The sequence below is a fragment of the Pseudopipra pipra genome, chromosome 13 (genome assembly GCF_036250125.1).
Source record: "Pseudopipra pipra isolate bDixPip1 chromosome 13, bDixPip1.hap1, whole genome shotgun sequence".
NCBI lineage: Eukaryota > Metazoa > Chordata > Aves > Passeriformes > Pipridae > Pseudopipra > Pseudopipra pipra.
This window is the reverse complement of record NC_087561.1, coordinates 18,456,201-18,468,542: the sequence shown is the minus strand read 5'-3', so window position 1 is coordinate 18,468,542 and position 12,342 is coordinate 18,456,201. Positions and strand designations below refer to the sequence as shown.

The following is a 12,342-nucleotide window of genomic DNA, read 5'->3' as shown; positions in this document are numbered from 1 at the left end:
CACAAATGCTTACAGTGAGTAAATTCTTATCCTGTGTTACAGGATTCCTTCCTAGTTTAGTTGGAGACATGCCTCCAAATATATAATTCGGTATTTATTTTTGAAGAGGTTATTCTTGTGACTCCTGATAGAGTTGCTTTCATGGAGTTACTCTTAACAGAGTTATTTTTAAATTATTGGGGAACAGTGAGACACATCTTCAAATATAAGTCATCTGGTGTATGGAATGCAGATGCTGAGAGCTTTGGCAGGTTCTGTCCATATTGTTCAGAGCATTTTGAGTGCTCACTGAGACGAAGAACTATTAAATTTTTCCAATAGAGCACTTAACTTGTGTGCCATCAAAAAGCTCCCACTATGAAATTCCAATGAACAGTACTACTGTGTGGGGTTTGGGTTTTTTTTTAGTGCTTTGGGTTTTCTTTCTCCTTTTCCCAGACTTCTAGATATCATTGCTGCCTTCTCACCTGCCAACATGGACTGACAATTAAAGCAAACCACACCATGAGCATGTTTATCCTTAATTTGTGCTCTTTCAGGAGTGCCCATGAAGGGAGCATTTCTTTGGTGACATTCCTGCACTTTGGGAATGCTGAGCTGCAGGTGACAACTTCAAAATAACACTGTCAGCTACTTGGGGGTATTTCTTGCCCAAAATAAGTGTCATATATAAAGTCAGTGGCCTAAGACTGCTAGTATTTAGCTTAAAATGTTTAGAGACATTAAGCAAATTCTTTATTTGCTTTTTGGGGGTTTGGTGGTAGTAACAGTCCTGTTGCCATTACATTTTTGCTCATATTTTTGAGCAGCAGTATATGCAGTCCTTGAAGATTGAAATAATGCTTATCTTCCAAATTATTTGGCATTTCCTAATGTCCATGAGAAATGGCTTAATTTCCTACAGTGGAACAGATCTTGGCAGGTGTAGTGTATTAGGTATCTGTAACTATTGCATCCTTGAATACAATGCCATAGGGCAAAGATGATTTGTGTTATTTAATTAAATGCAATGTGTTGGTGTAGCGACATTATTATTTTTCTTGAGTATTTAAATGTGTTTTGAATGTTTTTGTTGTTTTCAGAAAGTAGCATTCTTTTCAATACATGTAAGTGTAAATATTTATTAACATCTACTGTTTACTCTAATTATATAAATGTAACAACACAAACACACCCAGCTTCTTATATTTTCTGCAATAATACTCTGTTTTATAATCAGTCCCCTTAGTTCTCTGTGGGTATATGTGATCAGACTAGAACTACATTTACTTGAACCTTTGTTGTCTCATTCTTTGTGTCAGTGTCTGAAGCAAATTACCTGCTGTTCAAAGATATTGAGAGATGAATCTTAGCAGCACAAGTTCCCTGAGATTTGTGCAACAATTAAAATACTTTGACAACAGTCCCAGATCCCGTGCTCAGAAATCAGCTCTCTAGAGGCAGTGAAATGAGAAGGGTCCTTTGCATAAGTGAGTTTTAAAGGTGGGGAAATCCATTCCTGCCTTCTCTTTTTTCCTGTTTTTTTTTTTCCTCTGTTCATTCTGAAACCATGACCTGGTGAATGTCACTGGGCTGTAATCCACTGATGGCGTGGGGAGGTGGGAACAGGGAGCTGGACAGTTCGGTGGGGCTCAGTGACCCCGAGTCGCTCTGGGCTGAGCCCCCGCTGCCATCAAACTGCGAGATCTTCTTCTTGAGCAGCTTCCTTTCCTTCGCCCGCCGGTTCTGGAACCAGATCTTCACCTGGGGCATTAGAAACGCCATCGGATTAGTGCAAAGGGCTGGGCAACCTTCTACAGCAGTTAGAACAGTGAAAATGGAGAGAAGGTAAAAAACACTAGGAAAAAAACCCCAACACCTCAAGCAAGGAAATGAACAAACAAAAAGCCCCAAAACAACCCCCCCCACACACAAAATGACCCCCCCTCGCCCTGCCATCAAAAACCCACAAACCAAACCACTGAATCTGTGCAGTGAAAACTTTTGGCTTTCCTCTGTGTTAATTTTCTGCATTATAATCAATAGAAGATTACTTTCTGTTCTTGGGCCTGGTGTGAAGGGAACATGCTGTGTTATATGTGAGAACACAGGGATCAACACACTCCTCGAGACTCAGAGACTCCCCAAGTTCATCATCCCAGCTTTGCAGTGGCTGTGTCACACTTTAGGAAGATGCAATTAGGGAATAATTTTGAAGATTTCTTTATTATCTGTGTTACAGATTAATTCAAAGCCAAGTACTGAGGGTTCTTTTTCTTCACTTATGTTGTGAATGATTTCTGTGTGTGCATATATTCTTATGTGTTTTTAAAGCTTTGATTGCTTTTATTATGTATTATATATTTATATCTCTATTTTTATACCTGTATTTTTCAGATACATACATACAGCCATGTGTATAACTAGATATCAGCATTACCTATTGACATTCAATTTCCCAGACTAATTGTGCAGGTGTAAAGACTCCTGTCTATTTAAAACCTGCTTTTAGTTTAAGTATTTATATTTTATTTCCTTATGTGAAAGTGTGAATGAACAGAAAGTTTGTGTTCATACTTAACAGTTTTTACTATAGCGTAGAAGGTGTGTTGAATACAATATGATAAAGTTGTGCCATTGCTTTGTATTCAAAATCTAATTATTATTTTCTATTTATTTTTATTACCTTACTGGTAATGGCATTAAGTAGCATTTAGCTTTGTCTGTCGTGAGTCCTGTAGAAATACAGATAAATTAAGTATTTTGTCTCCATTATACTTGAAGGAAACTTGCCAAAGGTTGGGTGGCATTAGGAGCAGCAGTGTAAAAAGAAACTGCTGATTTTGTGCAGTATCTCTGGTGATTCCAGGCATGTCTGTGTCCTAAGTCAGCCAGCTTGCATAATATTAAGGTGCAGGTTTTGAATCTTTCATAACTGCAGTGCTCTGAAAAATTTCCAACGCAGCTCTGTCCTACTGTGTGACAAACTTTAGTCCAGCCATGGTTTCCATTGTCACTGTCTGGGGCCACTTGGAGTCTGCAATCTATGCACTCCTTGGGTCTGGGATTGAATGTCACTGCACTAAAATGTGTTCATGAAAATCCAGGGCTTGATCCTAAAATACCCTTGGTTATCTGTGCATCCCCACACTTCCTCCACTGGTCCCTCCCAATCCCATGCTCCTGCACAGACTGAATGCAAAGGCAGAGGAGGCCACTGAAAGAGAATATTTTAGACAACTGGATGTGTATATTCAGAAAGAACAAATGCTTGTAAAATACTAAAAAGAAAGATCTCTAGTTTGGAATTAGCTGAGGGCAATAATCTGGTTGCTAAATGAGATGCCCTATTCAATATCACTTCATCCTCCAGCTGTAGTTCTGAAGGGTTGGATCCAACAGTTACTGCAGAGCTGTGCTTTCCAACACAGGGATTTTAGGGAATTCTTATCCTGAATTCCTCTAGTCTTTGTGTGAGCACAGCTGACAGATCTGGGCCCTGCTCAGGGGAGTGTCTCTGTTCAGGACACAGATTAAATATGTACTCTATGTGAACAAATGCAGAGCTGCTTTCCAAGGAAGTAATGGATCTAAGTATGCCCTTGAACATTCCCTGCCTGGATAGTCTTGGCTACATGTATTTGTATAATAGTATCAAATGTGGCACCAAACTTTGCAGCCTAAAGCAGCCTGTATGTAGGAAGTTTGAACTACTGCTGTAGGTGAAGGACCTGTGAAAATGATAGCAAAAAGAGATCCTGACTTGAAAGTCCAGGGCTGGAAGAACCCCTTCAATATGCTGAAATCTGTGGAAGAATGTGGCCTGTGGGAGCTGTGCCAATACATTTATGACAAAAAAAGCCCATAAATATCTCATTTGGTTGCTCTTTGAATGCTCAGTTTTGATTTTCCTGGCTTACAGCTCAAATACATCCAATGCTTTGGATTTTTTTCCTGGCCATTACTTTGTGTGGTTTCAAGAAGAAATAAAGTTGTGAATGTCAGGCCTATTGGGAACATAGCTGAGGTAACATGAAGCTGAACTGTTTAAATTCTATCTGTGGAGGAAGGTAGAAGGTAATTCTAAGTCCTTTGTGTAGTATAGATGAATTCCTAATGCTTCATTACCTCCAACTGGAGGTTTCTGCCAAATGAACAGTTAATGTGGGGGGTGTGGGATGGAGGGCTCTGGGTACCTGTCTTTCGGATAGTCCCAGGTTTGCTGCCAGTTCTGACTTTCTCCTGATTGTGATGTATCTGTTGCAGTGAAATTCCTTCTCTAATTCCAGTCTCTGATGGTCTGTGTAAACAACTCGGTACTTTTCTTTTGTTCTTGTTTTACCTGTTTAGGAAAGAAATGTTATCAATATTAAGAAATATTAATTTGATTTTCCATAACAACTTTCAGACGTCTCCAGCATTTTACAGACATTAATTAAACTACTCACATGGGATTGTTTTCTGTGGCACAGAGAAGGAATATGAGGTACAGGGTAAAATAAGAGGGTACTGGTTACCATAACTGTCTTTCCCTCTTTATCTCCCTCTCTCTGTAAACATACATTTAAATGTGAAGCTCTTAAGTGATAAACACCCTGAAGCATCTTCAATAATTCATAGCAGTACATCACTGGTGCTGGTTATATTAATCTCAAAGGGGTTTCATTACAGTGCTCACTAAAGGGACTTGTGTGTATTTGAGAGCAGAAATACCCAGAATTTCCAGACTGAAATTCAGTCACAATTTTAGTTGTTCTGTGGCCTAATTCTTTACCTGAGTTGTTAAAGATCACTTCTCCAATACAAAGAAATGTCCTGCTGGAAGTGCTTTTACTTTCTTGAGTGGCCACAGGACGTGATTATAAGCTTAATAATAATTTGAATTTACTTTTTCCAACAATGCCCAGCCTTGCAAGGTGCTGAGTGCCTGCAGAGGTATTCCTGGGGTACTCTGGGCTGGGCTTCCCTTTGGAGTTGGAGGCAATTTGTAAGATGAGGCAATAAAATACTTGTAAAAGAATTTCAGGATCATCCTCTCTCTAATGTATAAAAGAACTATTCTTAGGTACATTAGATAAATACCATTGAGAGAAGCATTACTGAATGTTTAGAAGATATCTCTCATTTCATATAATTTTTAAACAATTCTTCATGCAATAATAATACAGAGAGATCAGTTTTCAACTTATTTGTTCTCCTTTGCACTTTCAACAGCCAAATAGATAGTTTTCCTTTTTTCTTCTGATCTTCTCAGTTTTTTTTGATGTGAGTTTTCTGGGACAAACTGTAGGACAAAGACTCCTTTAAAGTGATTCCCTAAAATCCATTGAGGTGTTAAGATGAAGCACACGCCACACAAAGGAGCGACAAGGAGATCTTATCAAGCCCCCCTTTCACATTCAGAACCACAAGCCAATTGGTTTGGAATTTACAAGCCCTAAACAAATGTCAGACTCTTTCATCTTAGCAGAGGAAAAAGGCACAGAAATAGATGAAGGAATATTTTTTTTCCTCAGTTCTCTTTAAATTTGGACTGACTTAGTTCAGACTGTGTTTATTTTTGTCTGAAAACTAGAGGTAGGCATAGCTGAAATATGCAGAATTAAGGATATGTTCCCAAATCCTAGGCCAATTTGACTTCCAACATACAAGATTTTCCTGCCTAAATTTGCAGGACTAAAATAATCATCAAACCAGGTTTACTTTTTTCAAGGTACAAATTGTTGGGTTTGAAATCTTTGCCCTGAGTGATAGTTCTAATGCTGACAGTAGGACAGATATTCGGGTTCCTTGTAAACTGAAGGCTTAGAGGGAATCTTTGAAAACGGGTTAAAATTCAACAAGGTTATTCCGGCTTCACTATAATCAGCAAATATAACCATGATCTGAGGGGGTGGAGGAAAGGAGTAGTTTTCCCCATTGCCCTTGGTCATAAAATTCACAGAGCATTTCTTCTGAAGACAATAAAGCTGGGAGAAGGCCTCTTTATTTGCTGTGAAAATCATCACCCTTTCCGGCAATATAACTCCTGAAGAAAGGAGGGAGAAGGAAGAGACAAGGCTGCATATCAAAGCAAAGCAAAGTGAAGTGTTAAAAGGGTCTGCTGCCTCAATATGACAGATCGGCCTCAAAACCTCAGACAATGTAGGCCACTGCAAAATAGATGCCACAACCAGTTTACAAAGCAAAATAAATTAGCATTAGAGCAGAGACCTGGCTTTTTTCCTGCTTTTCTATTTTGCTTTCTGTCTGTGTTTCTGCTGTGATGTAATCTGAATTACTTGGACATCACTGCTTGTTTAAATAAAGACATCAAATGTGTTGGATATAGTAAAAAAAAAATCTAAGGCTGAGCACACAACATATGAAAATAATGTCCTTTTTTTAGTCCCCTTAAAGTCCCTTCTCTTTCTGAGAACTGCCACTACCAGATGAAGTTCCATACAGAGCTTTGGAACCTGTTTTCTAGGCCCTTCCAACACCTTCTCAGTAGGTCTCATGCTTTGAAGGCTCACTAGCTCTCAGAAATACATATTTTATATTATTGATCACATAGGGTTTAGAAACTAATTTGAAGCTCTGCTCTTGCACAGCTGAAGTTGATGAGGCATTTTATCATAGATTTTTAGTGAAAACAGGCTCAGACTGTCAGGAATTCTTTAGATGTTCTTTTCCTCACTTTGATAGCCTGACTGGGAGGATACCTTTACCAAGCCCACTTCTGATGTTTGGGGTTTTTTTGAATTTCTTACTGCCTCATATATTTGGAGTGTCTGTGTGCTTGAAATAAGAAAGGGATTGCTTCTGAATATACAGTTATGGTCTTTAAGACAGAGGATTTCAAATACCATTTTATCTGTTGAAAGGACATAGTACTTCTGCCTTTGTTGTTTCATCCTGAAGATTGACATGATCAGATAAATTTTCATTTCACTTTTCCTGCAGTTGAATTTTTTTTTAATAAAAAGCTGAATACGAATATTGAATCAGAATGTAGTGTATTTACTAGAGCCTAAACAGAGAGGAAAAAAATTCCCATTAACATCCACTCCCCCCAGATAATTCCTCTTGTCTTTAGGGCAGAATTTCAGGAGTCTCCCTGCTCTAATCAGATGTGTTTTGATCTCTGTTATTCCTTGCTACTCACACACATCCATGTGAGTACACACCACTGGTGAACTGAAGAGCAGACACATATTTATACATATAAATACATTTGTAGGGTTCAGGGCTGTAATTCTGGAATTTGAGAGCAATGAACTGTATCAAGCAGCGATAACACTGGAGGAGAGGAGCCAATAGCTACTTTATAACATGACTGATATTATGGCAATAAGGAAAACCAGAGAGCAAAGGTGTTTCAAAGAGGGGTTATAATGGCATCAAGTTAGACGTATAATTTTAGCCTTGTGGTTTGTTTGAATTTCCTTCCATTTATCACCATTTTTTCCGTGTCAATATTAAAATTTTCCTTTTTTTTTTTTTTTTTTTTTTTTTCAATCACCAATGGAAAGTCAAATCTGTTTGGTACTTTTCTTGTTTTGTACAGTTACCACATTTGTGCTTTCCTCTGCCAGTCCGGGGGGCTGTTGCCTGGAGCTCACTTCCGTGAAGTCCTGAGCTGTTTTTAACACTTCAAAGGCAGGGAATGCACAGCCTCGGGACATGCATCTATTGATGGGCCCTGTTTCACCTGTCCCCAGCGGTTCATAAAGTATTGCAGCCTGGGTGTGAATTCTGTGGAAGTGCTTTGCAGACTAGAGATGAATTGAGGCCCAAAACTGTGTCTCTGAATCACAAATATATTTTATAAAGTTGAACAAGCATGCGAGAAACTTTTCAGGGTCTTCCAAGTCTGTGCAATAAGTGTAAAGCAAAGATTTAGATTTTGAAGTCTGTGTTACCGTTTAAGAATGACAGCACGTTTAAAATTCAGTGGCAGCATGACACAAACAGGGCTCCCTCATTGACATTCAGTTGAATTTGGTCTCCACTCAAGTCTTGCATCACTTCTACACCTGGAAATCTCCAGTGATGTTAATGAAGCTGCTGTGATTTACATGAGGGGGGAAAAGGGACTATAAACCCCCCTCGCTTTGAGGGCCTTGGTGGAGGCTCCAAGTGGAAGGACGGCCTTGTGATATCCCAATGTTCACTGGGCATTTGATATTTAGTAACAGTGGCAAAACAGTGCCAGTCTGCTTTATAATTAAGACACAATTACCAAGACTAATTTTGCTCCTGAGCAATAACCATTTGAAGGAGGTTTCTGTCTGAAGCAGCAGCACCGATTTTCTGTGTCTTCTAAGATTGCTCCAATTGTAATTGCTCTGCTTTCTTTGGATCATTTTCTTTGATGCTCCCTAACACACACTTACTACTTTTAACCTTAACAATAGATTTAGCAAGCCTTGCTACACCCAGTTTACACCTTGGGAATATACATGGAAGGGTTCATCTGGAGGCAGCTTGTGACAAGAACAGGCACATCAATGAGTGGCACTTGCAGGAAAATGAGTTTTAATTGTGTAATTGTGGCAAGCTGCAAAGTTCTGGTATGTAAGAAAAATATGTAAAACTGATGTGAAACTAAATGAAGAGGAAGCTTAAGTGAGGAGTTATGTGATCTGCAAACAAAATAGTCTATGCTGATCATTTGAGTCAGATTGCCTCTCCAGGAATATTTCTTTTCACTAATAATTCTGGGTAGAAAAAGAAAAGGCACAAGACAACCAGCAGAAAGTTGTGTAATTGCTACAGTTGGATCAGGGCACATAATTTTCTTTCAAATTATTGAAATTATTTAAAAAGGTCAACCTGATTTTATATTGATATTTACCTTGCAGCACAAAGTAATTCGGTAGTATTTTTTGCCTGTAGCTGTTAAATGTTGCTGCTTTCATTGCTCCATAACACTTTCAAGATTATCATGTTTTTCACACCGAGTGCTTTACAGAATGTTCCAACAGGAGCTGTGGAACCGCATCCATGTCTGACGCATCCATGTCTGACCACACCAGCCATTCAACTACAGTAACCACAGAAAGCCTTCATGGGGAGAATGTGAAACTAGCACAAATTTAGTCAAAACTGCCCTAAACAGCAGTAGGTGAAATAAATGCCGTACATGACCCACCAAGCCCTGTGCTTCAAGTAAAGTTAATTATTTGTAAGAGCAGCGAGAGCTGAGGTTGAGGTTGGATCCGCACTTACCAGTGGTGTTGGCTTGCACGGTTTTCCTCATCCACTCGTAGGAGCTGTGCCTGTGGCTGCTGGGGGAGCAGTGCTGGGCACTGCCGGGCTCTGCGGGAGGAGCCCCCCCGGCCCCGGGCTGCAGGGAGCTGTACTCGGCGGGGCTGTAGGAGCCCGGGGCGGGGGACGGGGCGCTGAGCTGGGCAGTGCCCGCGCCGGAGGGGCCCGGCCCGTACGCGTTCCAGTCCTCCCTCTGCGGGCCATAGTGGGAGCCCCAGGGCCCCGGCGGCTGCCCGTGGGTGTCCAGGGCTGGCACGGGGTGGTATCCCATGTACTCGGGGTAGGGGGGTGCGGACACGAAGCCCTGCCCTGGCAGGGTGTTGGCAGCCCGGGCAGAGCCTGGGTACATGCTGCCGTCCTTGTCCAGGAGCGGGCTCACGTACATGGCTGGCACACACCTGGTCACAACATCCTGCTCTGCTGTGTTGTCTTCTGCTGCTCCAAAATATTTTGTTTGGGTTTCTCTAATAATGCCACTCTTCTTGGAATCTTCTACTTCATCCTCTTTTATTATCCACTGTGTTACCAGGTGCTGGTGGTAATGGTTTACCAAGACCTTGCCTGACGTCAGCTCAACTGCTGCCTCATAATTACATTTACATTCAAATGAAGGGCTGCCCGACCCCACCTTTCTGCTGGTTCTGGTGCTTTCTCTTTTAGAGAACTTTTATCTATCCTATTATCCTTCCCTGATATTCAACAGCCATCCCAGTCCTGCAAGATGATGCAACAGTTGCTTGTACTTGTAACTGAAATAGTTAAGTAAATAGACATTTCTCAAAAGAAACTATAGTGGTAACTATCATAGCAATGTTTGACATTCAAATGATTTTTGTCGGAAACCTTTATTTTATGATCTACTATCAATCAACAAGTAAATCTGTTACTCTTTTAATTTGTCAGATACAAAAAAAAATCTCATTTTTACTTTTTAAGCAGTACAGTTAATTTGAATAATTGTAAGTCAATAACTTCAAAATGCAGAGCACCTCATAAACAGCATGTCTTGAATATAAGTGTCTCAAAAGCTTTCCTGTCATTGTTGACTTTTGTAAGTGGTTTTCCAGCCTGGGAGACTTTAAAACTCTGACTGTAGGGCACATGTTCTCACTGTCCCCACACAGAGCGATTTAAAGAGATCCCTTCATCTGGTGGCCATTGCAAACTGATAAATTTGAAAAAGCAGACAATAAATCTTCTTAACAAAGATGGTGCCAGAAGTACAAAGAAAATGACTGTAAAGAGTAGTGAAAAAAAGTCTTTGATTAGGCACAGTAATATTGTTGGCTTCTGTTTCAAGACAACCTTTATCTGCCTGAAAGGAGGCTGATTCCTTCCTCTGGAGCTGCTGCCTGTGGTCTGCTTTCAGTGGTGGCAGCTTGGCCAGGGGAAAGCAGCAGGGACAGACATCTGGGTTGTTAATTTGTGGATCAGAACTGCCTCGATGCCCCTCCGGGAAGGCCCTGGCACACAGTGCTCCGTGGGGCAGGAAAAAAGGATTCCCATAGTGTTTTACATCTCGTTATTAAGAGCTTGGTTTAACGTGGGAGAACTAAAGCACACCTTAGGACTCCAGACTCGCCTCTCTGGGTTGTGGAGCTGCGATTTGGGGAGTGAATTGGCTGTATTTTTATTTTGGCTGAGTTTTTTTGCAATGAGCTATTTGTAAGGGCTATGCTTGCAAAAGAGGTGCAAATTACAATGAGTTGTTTCCCTTTACAAAGGTGTGGGTTTTCATTCAGTATCCTTTGTATTTTGACACTACTGGTATTCACACATCCCTTCTAATTCCAGCACTAAAGGATTCTAAGTGTGTACTTAAAGACAGGAAAGATACTCCTTTTCTGTTTGGGGTTGAGGGGTTTTTTTGAGGGAAGAATTTTTACTGAGAAGTGTAGCAAAATATTTTTAATGAATTTTGCTATATTTACAAAATCCTGCATTAATCACTGGGATCCTGAGGATGTTGAGGAAATCATGGGATAGGACATAGAAAAAGTAAGACCTTCTGTAATTAGTGTACTATTATAAAAATAACACTAAAAATAAATCGAAAGATACTCTTGATCCCTTCATCTTGAAAGAAAAGGACTTGTAACACGATTTTTGAGAGCCCACAGAGCTTTTAGTAGTGATGTGCACTAAAAAGAACAAAGAACTCCACTGAGCATCATCCAAATTGAACAAGATGTGTTTCCTGTCCTGGGATTGTCCTTGGACTCTTTGGCTGTTTGTGAGCCTTGTGAGCAGTTAAATTCCATGTATGGGTGAATGTGACACAGAGCCTTCAGTCACAGGCAGATCCACAGGAGGGAAGTTTCGTCTCCATCGACTGCATCTGAAACCCATTGGATTTCAAACATGGACATGGTTGCTCAAGGGTTTCAGGTCAGACCCAGTGTTTGACTTCTAAGCCCCCCATTTTCACATTTCAGTGAGTGACATGGCATTTCATAGACTGCATTACATGTTGGTAACATTTTTAATCCTCTTCCTTTATGGGATTCCTCTGCACGTACCCCCCACCATTTCAGTATCACTTAATCCTATTTTTTGTATCTCAGAGCTTTATCCTTTATGCTCTGTTCTTCTTTTATCTTTTGATAATGCTCCTCCTTTCCCTTTCTTGTTTTGCCTGTTCCATTATCTGAATTTTCTTCAGATCTATTTCGATTCTTTCCAGAACGTAATTAGATCAAGATACTCAGATGGCAATTTGCTGCACTGATTTGATATCAGCTCACAATAGTAAGCTTTGAATAAAGCATTTTGTTTAAAGAGATTTGCATAGCAGGATAAGATTGCTGGGTAGGACTGCAGATTGTTAACACCAAAGTGAGAATAAGACAACTGAAATGGCAATGTTCAAATGATCTTCTGCACCCTGACTCTTATGTCTCCTATTTTGTATGACAGAACACTGTGGGGATATTAAAGGAACGTTTGCCAGCAGTTCTGAGGTGGTGGCTGGACCCCCAGAAATGTTGCCCTTAGGGAGGTGTATTTGTACCTTTTCTGGGGTGGGTGATAAGGGCAGAATGGGGCAGATCCGTGTGGTGCTGCAGCAGCAGTGCTGTGCTCTTTGGCATTCTCCAGAGAGAGGGATTGTCA

At 40.4% G+C, this 12,342-nt stretch overlaps 1 protein-coding gene across 1 annotated transcript; it reads right to left on the bottom strand.

The window, feature by feature from the left end:
- Positions 1-295: 295 nt before the first annotated feature.
- CDX4 (caudal type homeobox 4) lies at positions 296-9,788 on the bottom strand. Its single transcript, XM_064670214.1, has 3 exons — positions 9,193-9,788; positions 4,176-4,321; positions 296-1,743 (listed from the first exon to the last, which is right to left on the bottom strand). The coding sequence occupies exons 1-3, from the start codon at positions 9,614-9,616 to the stop codon at positions 1,537-1,539; spliced, it is 777 nt and encodes a 258-aa protein (XP_064526284.1). The 5' UTR covers positions 9,617-9,788; the 3' UTR covers positions 296-1,536.
- Positions 9,789-12,342: the final 2,554 nt, after the last annotated feature.

Coding starts and splice junctions, on each gene's coding strand:
- CDX4 (XM_064670214.1), bottom strand. CDS start 9,616: ATGTACGTGAGCCCGCTCCTGGACAAGGACGGCAGCATGTACCCAGGC. Junction 4,322..9,192: donor CGTGCAAGCCAACACCACTG/GTAAGTGCGGAT, acceptor TTTCCTAAACAG/GTAAAACAAGAACAAAAGAA. Junction 1,744..4,175: donor TGGGACTATCCGAAAGACAG/GTACCCAGAGCC, acceptor CTAATGCCCCAG/GTGAAGATCTGGTTCCAGAA.